This window comes from Copidosoma floridanum, unplaced genomic scaffold (genome assembly GCF_036245765.1).
Source record: "Copidosoma floridanum isolate Cflo_tuat_1 unplaced genomic scaffold, Cflo_Japanese_pri ptg000019l, whole genome shotgun sequence".
Taxonomy (NCBI): domain Eukaryota; kingdom Metazoa; phylum Arthropoda; class Insecta; order Hymenoptera; family Encyrtidae; genus Copidosoma; species Copidosoma floridanum.
Genome location: NW_028321896.1, coordinates 17,153,509 through 17,168,745, shown reverse-complemented (window position 1 = coordinate 17,168,745; position 15,237 = coordinate 17,153,509). Strand labels below are relative to the sequence as shown.

Genomic DNA, 15,237 nt, shown 5'->3' with positions numbered 1-15,237 from the left:
TTCTTTTTCATCTAAGCTTTCACGAAACCTTGCACCCAAATTACATACGTATAATCATTTATGTAATTTGCACCATGACTCTACGATTGAGGCGTTATTGCTTCGCATCCAAGCATCGCACGAAAAATGGTCGTATATCGAAATTGGCTGTCATTTTGTAGATGACTACAGTACTTTATGAGAAGGTTCCCAAGATTTCGGCTCTCGGCGTTGACGTTTATTACACGGTGAGATAGCCATCAAAACGAGCGTATCCTTATTACCGACTCCCTAAAATTTTCTCTCACAAGTATCAGTACTTTGCGTCGTCATGAAATACTTGTCGAGATCTTTTTTTTTTTTTTTTTTTTTATTTGATCACTATATTAAATTTATCGAAGATTTCGAGTAAAGATTATGACGAAATCCAAAAGTGCAGCACTGCCGAGACGTTTAAGCTTTTCGTTAAAGTGAAGAGTTGAAGGATAACCCATAAATTATTTTTACAGTCGTTTTGTTTAAATGTACAAAAGATAAGCAAAAATCATCAATTTTTCTCGAATGACCATGGGTACCCCGGAAAAACGACGGCAAATGTCCAAGTAAAAAAAAAAAAACCAAAGAAAACTTCGCACGAGCCAAGAGCTAATCGAACAATTTACGCTCACGCACGTACGATAATTCGCTTCGCCGTTTTAATAGCCTCCCGCGCTCTTGCGTAACTCGAGAGCCCCGAGACCGCACATATCCATGTATACAAATTCACTGCGCACTTGTCGCTTACCACTTACTACACACACACACACACACACTCACGGGTATTTATCGGTATTATACGCCATTATTTTCGTCCCGCTCATCAGACCCCTAATATTATATACCCTCTCTCTCATTATGGCTGATGCCCCATCGAACGGAAATGCGTGTACCTATACTTGTTTTTCCACAATCTCGTTCCGATCTCTTTTTTTTTTCCCCATTTCTTTTCGTTTCAACTGTACTTGTACTCTTTTTGCTTCCACGTGTGCTCCGGTTTCTCCCATGTCATTAAAAGTGCGTCGAACCTCTCATACATGCACACGCTTACACGAACGCTCGTGTAAAGGTGAGCGCGATGCTCGTTTGGTTTTCCTCGGCAAACTCGACCGGAAAAGCCGCAAATGCGACAGTTGCCACTTATGGAGCCCTCGGCTCTCGCGCGGTATAAATATATAGCTCTCGGATATAATTGTATACTCGAAAAAATCGACGAGGAGGCGGATCTGATGATTATTTTCGGTATACCATTACGGAGACCTTGCGCGTGTCCTATTTACACGCGTAAATGCTAGAACAGAAACGGGAGATGAAAAAACAAGACAGAAACCCCGTGTCCGTCACTCCGTACGTATACTTCGAGAGTGAATAATTTTTGTAAACGTATAGGTATAACGAATTCGTGGAAGCACTTGATGGGGCAGGTAATATAGGTGTTGCAGCTGTGCATAACACACGTGGCCTCACTCCCGTCGCGCAAAAGGTATTGTTTTACGGGCCGTAGATTCAATGCCGCGCAAAAACCGACGTTGCGCAATTGCCGATCGAGTCGACTTTGGCGTACTTATCGTGGAAAAGAAAAAAAAACAATCGAAACAAAAGAGTTTGCGCGATTAAGCGTCATTTTTATAATTATCATCAATCGTCCTTGCCGTTACGAGGACCGAAAGGGAGTTGGCGCGAGTTAAGAGAAAGAAACTTGTTTTGAAGATGACGACACTGCGATACGTGTATAGTTAGTTACGTATGCGTAACACATACCAGGGAAAAAAAGAAATGATAGCACTTTCTTCCCAGCTAGAGATGGCGCTTTCTTTTCCTCGCGCCCTCGACACGCGGACGATTTGTAAAACAAATATTAAAAACCCGAGTGATCGATGTCGAGGTGTTTCGTAAATGTAGTGGTGACGTCACGGGTGATCGGTACATCATATATACATATACAGGGAGAAATCAAAACAAGAGGCAGGAAACGCCACTCCGCGGCACAGTCGATGAGGGAATCCGTATTTTTAGAAAACGCTCGGCTACTTACATTTTTGAGACATCACGAAAAATCGATACATTCCCCCTTAATATTGCGCGCCGACTCTTTTTTTTTTTTTTTTTTTTTCTCCTCGAAACGATCGTATACATATATATAACCTCTGCGGAGACTTTAGATCAAATTCAACGATATCTAACTATACGACTGGATACACGAGTCGTGCGAATCCAAACTAAAAACAAACAGGAGCCAACGTGGAGTATTGTATGAAGTACATGATTATTCAAACGCGCGTATCGAAAGGAGCGTCATTCGGTGTGTACATTAAATTACCATATTCCAGTTCTCGGGTGATATGTTTAATAATGAAATTTCAAACCACTATTCAAATTACCATATACAAAAGCCACTTCTTCTCCTCTGTATACGTGTGATGTATGTGTATATACACAAGTCACCTTGCGCGGGCCACATGCGGCGGCGCATTCATGTGCTGCCTATTTAGTATCTCCCCGTGGGCCCGTATCTCTTATCGGTTTTGAAAGATATTTCAAAAGAAGTGCACGCAGAAAGGAGGGGGGGGGGGAACGAGCGAGCGAAACAACGAGTAGATTCGACTGCGTGGGGCGAAAAATATAAACTACGTGCCATTCGTGTGCGGGATTCCATAACTGAAAGTGCCATTGTGCATGATTGTGTGTGTGTGTGTGTTGCACAGGTGCTGGAAGAATCGGATACGTCGTCGGAGATAAGCTGCAGGAAGGACGCGCTCGGCCTCGAGAAGGGGGACTTTAAAATGCCCATCGAAAAGACCATCACGAAACTTCCGAGGATACAGCATCTCGTGAGTATTTTTAAATTATTATTATTATTATTATTTTAACTAGAGTTGAGATGCTATGGTATTTTTGACGAGGTTGGCATACGATGCTTCGTTTATCTTTCACTATTCACATCATATTGTATATTTGCCAGTATTGGCCAATCCACGCGTTTCCGCAACAGCTGCGACGCGTCTTATCGAAAAGTACTTACTTCGAAAAACACTCGCTTCGCACACCCGCTTTTTTTCGTGAGCAAATCTTGAAGGTGTACATATACGTATACGTAATGATTTTGTAACGAGTCTGCAAATATTATTCCACCTATACCAACTTATTTAGAATGTATAGATAAGCACGGGGTACTTTGTTCTCTTGTACATATACCTATACAATACGCCAAGTTTCGACTCTGTCGTCGAACACTCCCCGAAACCTTCGATTTCACCCGTGTAAATATTCAACGACGCGAATCTGTACAGCTATACAAGGCATACATCGCACATGGATTTAACCTTTGTGTAAAAATATAATGCAACCATTAGCCGTTGATCCGACGATGTGTTAAAAAGCAAATGAGTGTGAAATGAGAAAAAGCTGGTTGCGTGTCGATATCCCAAGATGTGTCATTTTAATTTATTCAAAGTAAAAAAAAAAAAAACAAAAGAAAAGTCGTATGAAACGTGTGTACGATTGTAGTGTCACGAGACGGAAAAGCCACCGCCGCCCGCGTCACAGGAGTCGCGCTGGGAATTTCCTAGGGACAAGCTCAGGCTGCAAACTGTGCTCGGCGAAGGGAACTTTGGCCAGGTGAGTTGAAACGATGCTTCGATCTTTATCTCTTTTCTCGAGCAAATTCAGTGTTATTTGCAACAACATAAGTGAAATTCACCTCGAGTACGATCTCGTAATTTATACATATTGTAAACAAATGAGGTGGCGAGAGAGTCACCGGTTCACGATGATCGTACATTTCGCCGTATTGTATACATGCTCGGACGGTTTATATTCCACGGATTGATTCCATGATCCGTTTCGTTAAATCCTAAAAAGATCCCCGCGATACAATGAACGAATAAATCTAATGTGTGTGTGTGTCCGTGCAGGTGTGGAAAGCGGAAGCGGACGATTTGACGGGCCACCAGGGCACGACGCGCCTCGTCGCCGTCAAAACGGTCAAGGAGGGCGCCTCGGAGCGCGAAAAGGAGGACCTCGTGCGCGAACTCGAGATCATGCAGCGGGTGGGCAGCCATCCCAACGTCGTCACGCTCCTGGGATGCTGCACGGAACAAGGTGAGTCAGGCATCTGTACCCGTATATAGTCTGGAGATTGTTTTTTTTTTAAACTGATCCTCCGTAGGCGAATCGTATGCGTTTGCTTTTTTCGTTGGCATTCGCGAAAACGGCAATAAACGCGCCGGACGCGTCCATATTTATGTTTAATGGTGCTTTTAGCGACATTCATCATTCCTCGCATCGATCGACTCGTTTCTATACGTATACGAAATCGTAGTTTATGGTATAGCAACAACAGGTGCGTCAACGCACGTATTTTTCCCTCGAAAGACGCAGGAGCGCGCGATCGAAACGAGAGCCGATCAAAATCGGCAACAACAATATAACAAGTTGAACGAACAAGCAAACAAACAAAGGGTATACCCGTGGCTTGAAAAGCGCATAATCGAGCAATCAAGTCCGAGTCTGTGTGTGTATGTATCTTCATCCCGTGCGTGACTGCGTGCCCTCGTATATATATATATGTGTATGTATATAAGTACACACACGCACAATAAAACAGCTCGCCTCGTGGTATATACTCTTGTCCCTTTTCCAGCTCCTCCTCCTCTTCCTTCCCCGCGCATGTATTTACGTATGCGTACCTGTACATACGGGGTCTGCTTGAGACATCAAAACTCCGGTACAAACGACCATCCGCGTATATAATGGTATAGGTATACAGAATAAACAGCAGGGCTTACACGTATATATATTATATGCGAAGGGAAAACAGGGAAGGAGGTGGAGAAGAGAGCCGCCCCTATGTGCTCGTGTACACATATATATATTTTGCTCTATACTGTATAGGTACGTGATGTATCCGATGCCCGAGAGAGTCGGGTCCGCCGCGAATAAATTTCCGCGCGTCCTCAAGATGATCTTCCGGACACAATGCACTTATTACGTTCGCGAGTGCAGCGGCCGAGCCCTCGGTGCATAATACCAAAGCGGGCGGGATCGCCCGCGGGTACATATATATATATATATACGCCCCTTCTTGTAGCTTCTTGTACGCGTATACGAGGGGTGGAGAGCCTCCTACGAGGAATAAAGTGGTACACAATCGGATTTGCTCCTTTCATCCTCCTCCTTCGCTTCGGGTTGTACGTTGTATACTCGTGAGGGCTTTCACCGATGAATTAGCATTCGAGAAATTTTAATCTTGTACCTATTACTCGTGGGATGTCTTTCTTTCCCCCTCCCCTTTGGAGCTAATGAGGATAACGAGAGACGCGTGACCTTTTTTTTTTTTTTTTTTCTTCCTTCTTCTCTTGACCCTGTGGTAATAAAGATATCGATCCGCGTGCTTTTCCTCGCGATTTATCGTGTGATTTGCAGCGCGTGCGGAGGAGTAAAAAATTTTACTAGCCAAAAAGTAAAAGTTCCTAATGCATTGTTAAAAGGCTGCGCGGTGCGCGATTCTTTTTTTTCCTCTTAATGGCCCGTGTAATTTTGTTATCGCGAGAGAGCCATTGTTTCAAAAAAAAAAAAAAAAAAAAAAAAAAAAAGAGACAGAGAATAGCGTTTTGTTGTTGTTTTACTCAACGTCCGCGCGACACTATAAAACGCTCAAAGTGCTGCGAAACAAGGACGAAAATCAGGTTTGAAGGATGTATTCTTTTTCTTTTTTTTTGCCGTTCCAGCTCGGTTTTAATTTTCTATACGCTCAAAGTTGACGCACGATGACCGAACCCAACAAAAAACAACAAAAAAGAGGCTTTCGCTCGAGAAAAAAAAAAAAAAAAATCACTCGTCGATATCATCATGATACATTACTCACGGACATTCACCCCGGAGAGAGATACTTATTAATGATGAAAAAAAAAAAAAAAGGAGAGTAAGTACTTAGTGCAACCGATGAGTAATCACTATACTTTCGGGCAGCTGCAGCGCCACACACACGTAGTACATACCGGGGAAGCCCCAAATAAAATGGCCCGAGGGAGTACGTATACATACCGCGCGGACGCAATTACTTTCACCGGGGCCAACGCGTCGCGTTGTATATATTTATATACCCAAGCAATTCAGCGGGTGACGGAGGATCCTTTCGCCGGTGCTTGTATATGTATTTACATCGAGATGCTCACTCTCCCTTGCGCCGCCGGTGGTAGTGGGTTATTGCCACCATATTTTTGCAGGAACCGGAAATGCCGGCTCGCAAAGCGCGTAAGGACCTTTCGGCGGACTCTGCACGTGATGCAAGGACAGGTTGATCGATCGAGGCGATAGCGCAGGGGGCCCGTGGTGGAGCGCGAAAGTCATCGCGTGCTTTAAATCCCGCGCGGCTTCGTGATGCGTTGGAGAGGGAGGATCGTGCCAGTGTAGCGTTACACGCGCGGGTAATAACGTCATTACTTTTCTTTATTACCTCCGTATGTCAATTGGGCAGAGGGAGGGGGTGGGATATGCGTTATTTTTTGGACGAGCCGAGGGAGACGGGTTTCGTTGCGCCACAGCGTTTTCGGAGAGAGAGAGAAAAACAAGTTTTTAATCGATACTGCATCTTTTATGTATAGGAGGTTCGATATCAAAACCAGAGAGAGAAACATGACATTTTATACGTAAAGTTGGGAGAGAGAATATTAATTTATGGGCTTGGAAACTGATGAGTATACGATGCGTTTTTGGCCGTAACACGTGGTGAAGGATTTTATACGAAGACGACCTGCCACGCGTGATGGGCGGAACAGAAGAATCTGACTAGTCCTTTTTTTTTCAAAGAAGCAATATAGAGTCGGTTATTCAGGGAATTCAGGTTGTGCCTACCAGTCGCTAATTGGCTATTATTTTTTTCAATGATGATTAAGTATTCGATGCCCCAGCAAATGATAAAAATTATTCGCAAAGATAACTACAATAGGTTTTTTCCCGCTCGCGTCAAATCTAGACTTACGCGTGAGTAATTACACGCGCGCTCTCTCTCTCTCTCTTGGACTATATTTAGCCGTGATGGTGTATTGACACTATACGGCGACTAAACCAGGTGCATATATAGGTATTTTCCTCGCTTCCTTGCGGGGCTTTTGAGGAAAGTAATAAAATGAACCTCTCCGCGCTTTTAATTACAGCACGATGGTAAAAAAACGGCGCGTTGCGAGTGCATAAAATACCCACAACGGGCGCTTAAAGAGAGATATATACGTACTCCGAGGAGCCGAGAGGCTGCGCGATTTTACGAAGCCAGACCCTCCCCCCCCTCTTTTTTTAAGGACCGCGTGTATGCAGGCCTTGGCTGCACGCGAGGGGGACCGCAAACCGCGAGCGCGGCGCGTAAAGTTTACGGTATTTAAATGCGCGTAGCGGCTACAACCCCCTTTCTTTCGGGGGAACGGAGCATTTTTACGGGAGAAAAAAAAAGGGTACAAAATAAGGGCCATTTCTCTCCGTGGTATGGTGCGTCGATGTGGTCCGGCAAACTGTTCTTTCTCCGCGTCGAACTACTCGAGATCGGATTTCGCCCCTCGGACCTCCTATATATATGCACGTATATAGGGTCAACGTGTCCAGTATTTTTACCCACACGAACACTGGGCATGTTGTACCTTGCGGGCTCGTGGATTTTTCCACGCAGGGCTTGGATTACAATTTCACGCTCTTGTGTGTAAACCTCTAAAGGCATATACCTTTATACCTATACTTGTACATAATGGTTTTTCATGGTACACGCACACCCCGCGGTGCAAACAACTCTCTGTGTGCGTATATTTATTATTTACAAGGAAAAGGGTTAATAACGTGCGTGCCCTTTTTTTTACGTGGATGCTTTCACCCTCCCTGTATTTCCAGCGCATTTGCGTATAGGTGCGAGCATGAATCGATGTTTGATGTGCCATTATAGCCTTTTATTTAAAAAAAGTTTCCCTATCGCGAATACATCTGTTTAAAAAATGTTGTCATCCCAACAGCTAAGCGTTTACCACCTTCGTTACGTGCGCTTGTTTGCTCGGTCCGATCGACCGGAATACGTATAAATACATCGTTAACCATTAAACGACGCAAGGCTCCGATTCACCCGGTAAATTGATTCGAAAATTTCATCGACGGCGCGCTATTAAATTTCACCTCGAACTCCTCCTCCCCCCCTTTTCTGCATAAATATATAATAATGATAATGATGATGATAATAATATGCGCTCGATGGCGCGAAAGAAGAGCATCAGCGGCAGCCTCCGACAGCCCTATAATTTAGCACTTGGCAACGCGCGTGCAGGCTAAAGCTGCGGAGCACACTCGAGACAAGAGCGAGGGGGTGGGGGAAGGGGTGATGTTTAAAACGCGCTCGAGAGCAATTACAACATTAGCCTTCAAATAATCCTTGTGCCTTAATGGCTTTCCCGGTGCAACTATGTGTGTGTGTGTGTGTGCGCGCGCGATATGCAAAACCGCGCGATAGCGTGCGTCGAGGAGAGCGCCCCTAATGCCCTGCTGTCACGGACGTCTGGGATAAAGGGTGGAGGGAGTAGTGTGAGGGGACTCGATAATCGGTAAAAACTTGCTGTGAGTATATAAATAAGATGAGCGGCCAGGGGTAGATGACCATCCGGGGCTCTAGAGGAAGGGTACGGTGGTGAGACCTTTTCATCTCGGACGAGAGAAGTTGTTTTTTGTTTTTTTTTTTTTACGCATGATCGGTGTATTACGTGCATCGGGAAATAATCGCAAGGCTTTCTAAAGTTGAGCTGTTCCGTGAGTCACCGTGTCACACGACCGTTTGGCTTGTTTTGAGCATATACGGATGTTTCAACATGAGAAGAGGAAAGGATTTTGATTGAACGTGCACTATGTACTATTTATAGCCGCGTGTGGTGAATGCATATGGTTATTTCTCGTTAATGAATGAACGGTCAATATAAGTCGATACGTGCGTGCACAGGTAATGACTCACGGGTGAGTGCGCGAGTCGAGACGATTTATCGCTTTGCTCGCGATTGTGATTTTCGCTCGATTTCTCCGTGATTTTACTTTGAAGAGCTTTTTGCCGTAACGTCGTTATTTGGTAAAAAACGCGTTGTTTGGGGCCCGGGTGTTTATTACGGGAGTGAACAAATTTTTTACCCGCGATCAGACGACTCGTGACTTTTTGACAAACATCGTAAATCGCACACACATGCGCGCGCGTATAATATAATTTACGATCGAGACGCGTGTTCCCATTCACACCAAAAACAACATTACCGGCAGTCACATCATCTTTTGCCCCCCAATTATACCTCAACAAAATAACAGTTGTAACTTACTTTTGCCGTACATCGTAAAAACACGCAATAAAACCCAATGTAATATACGCACGTCAAAACTTTCCGCTGGTCCGAGGAGTCCTCCCCGAAAAAACCCCGATCGGCACCAATTTCACGCGTAACAGTATACGAGCACGTATTACAATAATGTACGGTCAATCCAAACAATAATAATCTTCGGGCTTAATCAGGCAGAAATCGTCGCTCGTTACGTTAAAACGGCCCTCCTTAAAATAATTATGTTGGATTCCCCAAACTCCGTTACCACGCACACGTACTCCACCGGTGAGAAAAAAATACCTCAACCCGATCGCAAATAACACATCCTCCCTCGGTCTGTCTCCGCAACCGGATAAAACACGCAAAATCTGAACCCTATGCCATTTAAGGTATATACACAAGAGGAGCAGGAAACCGTTCGGAATCTTCGCTAAAGCAGCTCATGGTTATTCGGGTAAAATATACAAGTATCGAGCGGCGTACACAACACTGATTTTTCACCCAAACGAGAGATAATACGTAGACTTTTTCCCTTCCTTATACAAGTAGACTTTGGTCCAGTCGGACTGTACCTATATATGTATACGTAGTAAAAGCGTCCGTAACCGGTGCATTGTACCCACGGGGCAACCACAAGCCCGCGCGCACGCCATTGTTTAGCTTTATGGCGGGCAAAGCCACGGGATTATTGTTTTCGACATACGAGTATACATATACCTATACTACCTACTTACCTGCATTGGGCACCCGTATCGCGCGTATATACAATAATAATATATGCACCCGGGAGAAGAAAGTAAAAAAAGAGCGCGCGGGCCTTTTTCCGAGCATCCGCGTTACATCATACACGTGGCACGACGAGAGAGGGCACTGCAGCTTTTTTTATCTCCGTTATAGGGGATGAGTTGAGTCTTTCACTTGGCTGTCCCTCGTTGTTCTCTATACCCTTCGTTCCACGGAATGTAGGAACTGCACAACAGGTGCAATCGTCCAATAAACGTGTACATCGTCAAAGTACAATCATACGAGGGTTTCTCCGTCCACGCTCGCAATCGTGGATCATGACTTGCCGGTACGACTGCGAGAATCGCTGAAACTCCCACTCAGATGGGTGGCGATTGTACCGTCTTTTGGTTAACAGTTGTAGCTACCTATATACTCGAGTTAGCGAAACGAGAAGAATGAGATTAAATTAAATGAATAATGTCTATATGGTGTTGATTTCAGAGCCGCACTACCTGATCCTCGAGTACGTCATGTACGGCAAATTGTTGGCCTACCTGCGGGACCATCGCACGCGCCAGGACTTTTACAACTTCAGCGAGGACTCGGCCGCCCTTACGTCCCGGGATCTCACGGTCTTTGGATACTGCGTCGCCCGGGGCATGGAGTACTTGGCTTCGAAAAAGGTAACCAATACTTATACATCCTTATTTCTCTCTTTTTTTTTTTTTTTTTTTTTTGTTCTCTCCCAACTCCCTTTTTATGCTACCTTTTAATTTTCGCGATCGGCGCATATAGCAAGCCTACAGCTCTCTCCTCCTGTCTGCAGCTCGTTGAATTTTTTTTTTTCCAAAAAGGAGGTGCGTGTATACGCGAGCACGTTAAGTGAAAGGAATTTTAATCCTCCGCATTTGTCAGGTCCATCCGCTAACAAGATGGGTAACTGATGAAGAGCCACCCTTTCTTTCTCGTTCGTCAGATGTTGGTTGTGACGTATATTCTTGTACATCAATGTACGTATACGGACCCTTTCGTCTATATTACAATCCATTCGATCCGAAGGCGATGCGCGCCATCGGTATAAAAGTGCACCACGTTATCGTTGGAGCTTCGCGATCCTATAGTACGTATATACCTATAGCCCGGGAGAGAAAGAGGATCATTAATCCAAGCGTGGAGGAAAAAAGAGACGCGACGGGTGGGCTTATTTGGGATGTGAACAAAAGAAAGAGAGAGAGATGGACCGGACGCGCGGAAAAGGGATATTTCGCGATAGAGACGGTGATAATGGGGTCTCGGGAGCGACTTGCAAGTGGAAGATAAGAGAAGCTCGTTTCCAAGGACTACGATTGATTGTTTTAGCCGAGTAGCGGAGATCGGATTCCTTTGTGTTTTTTTTTGTTTCTCCAAAAAAGAAATCTTGTAAACGTCACCAGTGGAAGGAATTCTGTCATAAAATTATATTTGTCAACCATTTGCAAGCTTTGCCATACGTGGGCATTTCTCTTCTTCTATACAAAAAAGCCAAAGTATCCAGGACGAATGGTCGCTTGCAGCCGTAGAGGAAAAGGCAGAGTGTCTTCTAATAAACTTTGAAACACGGCTTGTTCTCGATCAAACCGAAATACGCTCACCTGTATTTATTGCCCCGATACGTTAAACGCCAAACGAATCTTGATTACGACGTATACGCCGTGTTTTTGTAAAATCTTTTATCGCGCCAACGCATGACTGTATGTATACATACACATTCTTGTTATCCTCATTACACGCGCCTGACTCCAATTGAGTTGGAGCGTTTCGAGAGCTGCGATGCAAATTACCGAGCCCGCACCTCTTCCATGCATTTTTTTTTTCTCTCGGATATCTTCCGATCCTCCTCTCTTTACCGTACACGAGCATTTAATTGTCAAATGCATTCCTTCACGGCATCGTGCATACATATCATGTATTGGATACCCTATGTCTGCGAGCTCGTGCGCAAGTACTTGCACATTTTTCCGCAATTGCCGAGAGATCCGCGCTAAATTCCTCGATTCCCTACTCCTTCCCATGTACACCTGCTTATCTCGCACGGGCTCTCGCGTCATCGCCAATAATAATACATGTACACGCACACATCAATGGTATATTGTAATTTTTTTTCTCCCCTCCTCTCTCCCTCGCGGTCGTCCTTTTTCTTATTCCACGTTATATGCATGTACACACGGCCTCTCCGTATCGGCCCGTATCTATCGTACGTATAACGTTATATCCATGCGCGAGCGCAGAGTGGGACATCGAGATAGAGATTGCCCCCCTCCACCCCACCCGCTCTCTCGCGTTTCAATTGAGACGACAAACGGTATAATTACGTTTATTCGCGATGCATATCAGCGTCGGGGGGTTAGCGCGTATCCTTTCTCGGATGTGCGATTTCTTGCGTAACGTCATTTTTCTTATGCCTATATATATATATATATATATATATATATATATATATATATATATATATATATATATGCGCGTATACATTTATGTCGTCGCTTCGCGGTTTGTTTATTTCCCCTCCGAGTGCGTATATTAATCCATAATGTGCCAGGAGAGCGTACGATGTATACATCCCCGCGGTGATTGAGACGGGCTTTTGCCCGGTAGAGGGTACTTTTTTGCGTTTAACTCGAGGAGGACATTGTCAAGTGGATGGAAAATCGATACAATTCATCGCAAGGCGAGTCCCTCTTTTTTTTTTTTTTTTATTGGGTTTCGCTTGTAACTCAAGAATCATTGGGCAATCGACGCTCCCTGTGTCTACGTGTTTTTCTCCTTATCCTATGTACCGCGAGTCGATAGTACCGATGCATCCTCAGTGTAATATATGCACCTGTGTGTGCTCCTCCGACTCGTTTGAGTTATGCGATGATATGGCTATCTGGCCTTGAATAATTACAGTTTTCTTTTCTTTTCTGGCCCCTGTAAAAAAAAAAGAAAAAAAAAAAAAGATTTTTCTGATGTCACGTACATAAATACAGTTCGGATAGACCCCGACGGGGACGAATAATTATATCGTTGAATCAAGCAAAGTTCGACCGATGAGCCACCATGTGAATATCGTCGCACTTCCATGTAACTATGCACATTGTATATAAGTATTGAAAATCGCGTGTAATTTCTGCGATGGTATACACAAACATGCACACCTTTTTTGGCCGATCAATCGAAAGTATAACCGCCGAAATGAATTAATTTACCGCGCGACTCCTCCCATCCCTCGTATGTAAACGTATAATATATACGCGTTTATTTGAAAAGAGAAAAAAATAGAGACTCCCGTATCTCGCCGAGAATAAATTTCTCGCTCCGGATCTCGTGTACGTATACACCATCGGGTTGTACCACGCGCTCCACGGAGCCCATATTTCTTCCATTGTCTCTCGTCCCAAATCGGCTGCACGTGTATCCAACATCTGTATACGGCATTAATTAAGGCCCCCACGAGTATGTACTATCTATTATATCCCTCTCTCTATCGCATCCTTGCCGCTGCATCAATTTAGTCCGCGTCGAGCACCTGCGTATTATCGCATCGACGAGATATCACAGAGAGCTATAGGTATATTATGCGTCATCGTCTTTCTGTCGTGCTCGCGTGGCACGGATATAATATCTTGCACCTACTTGGTGCTTCTCTGACTCATTTGTTCTTTTACGATTCGACGGAGTTTGTACGGTAGTGCACGATATACATACGTATATTACATGAGAGAGAGAGAATAGCCTCGCGCGCGTACATTAGCGAAGGGCAAATATGCCTCGGTTATAATAGGTCCCTCGTTCGCTCGTTACATACACGCCGATAAATAACAATTACACGGACCGATGCGGCTGATGATGCCTTTTCTTTTCCCATCGCCGTACATCGGTCTTGTCCTAGTTCGCCTTGTCCATGTGCACCCGTGCGATTATTATACCGTGGAGGATGTGCGAGCGTTGGGCTTCCCTTTTCTCGGTACATACGTAAGTGTACACACGTCTGAAGCTAAACTGACTTTTCAATCAATCAGTTATTTCTCATCCATTCGCTCGAGTCTTATTTAATGAAGAGCTGTGGGCACGGCCTTGTGAACAATAAAAAAAAAAAAAAATTAATCTCTTCTTTTCCATCCGTCGTCGTTGGCTTCTTATGATTTGCCAAAACGACTCTATACTCGATGTAGATTTTTTTTCTTTTTTCTCTTTTCTCCGCTGTATTAGCGCTAAACGCTGTAACGTGACTCACGCGCGCTTATCTGTACGCGTTTGAAAACCAGTTTGTTCTCGTAATTGCCTTTTTTTTCTTTTTCAACCTCGTGCACAAATGTTTGCTCTTCATTAAATATATACATATACCTCGGTTTCGCGGTAGAAATTATGTTAGTTTTAGACAAAATGGAAAGAGAAAAACAAAGAAAACGAAACAAATGGTCCTTCGTTTTCAGATAATCCATCGCGACTTGGCCGCCCGCAACGTCCTGGTGGATCACAACAAGCTCTGCAAGATCGCCGATTTTGGTATGTCGAGGTTCGCCAACAAGGACGACGAGGTGGTCGAGGCGAGGTACGGGCGTAACGCGATGCCGATCAGGTGGATGGCGCCGGAGTCGCTCGTCTACTCGCTCTTCACCACCAAAACCGACGTCTGGAGCTTCGGCATACTCATGTGGGAGATCGTCACCCTCGGTAAGACAACACTCCCTTGAGCTGAAAAAAAAAAAAAAAAAAAAAAAAAAAAAAATGCTCACCAATCGGGGTGTTGGTGTTTCAGGCTCGACGCCGTACCCGGACATGACGGCGCGGGACGTGATGCGCAGCGTGCTCAAGGGCTACAGGCTCGAGAGGCCGCTCCACTGCCGGTCGGAGCTGTTCCGAGTGATAGCCCGTTGCTGGAGCGCCGATCCCGAGCGTAGGCCCGAGTTTCAGCATCTCAGGCGGGACCTCGCCCAGCTGCTCGAGGACAACATGAACGGCCACTACGTCGATCTCGAGAGCTTCGTCTCCGAGAGCACCGACTGAGCCCCGGTTGTTTTTTTTTTTTCTCATTTCTTTTTTCTTGTTCTTGTTGTTGTCGTACAATTGTGAGTGTTTTTTTTTTTTCAATCGATGCGTTGTATAAAAAGGCGAGTAGTGCGTTCGATCTCTCTTTTTTTTTTTTTTT

At 44.7% G+C, this 15,237-nt stretch overlaps 1 protein-coding gene across 1 annotated transcript in view; it reads left to right on the top strand.

Annotated features, from left to right (window-relative positions):
* The window catches only part of LOC149374571 (uncharacterized), a 33,181-nt gene extending 17,991 nt beyond the window's left edge, over positions 1-15,190 (top strand). Inside the window, exons 6-11 of the mRNA XM_089592980.1 lie at positions 2,721-2,846; positions 3,523-3,633; positions 3,930-4,116; positions 10,569-10,750; positions 14,522-14,762; positions 14,848-15,190. Coding sequence (XP_089449106.1) covers positions 2,721-2,846; positions 3,523-3,633; positions 3,930-4,116; positions 10,569-10,750; positions 14,522-14,762; positions 14,848-15,095 — 1,095 coding nt within the window. The 3' untranslated portion in view covers positions 15,096-15,190. The remainder of the gene's footprint in view (positions 1-2,720; positions 2,847-3,522; positions 3,634-3,929; positions 4,117-10,568; positions 10,751-14,521; positions 14,763-14,847) is intronic.
* The last annotated feature ends 47 nt before the right edge of the window (positions 15,191-15,237 follow it).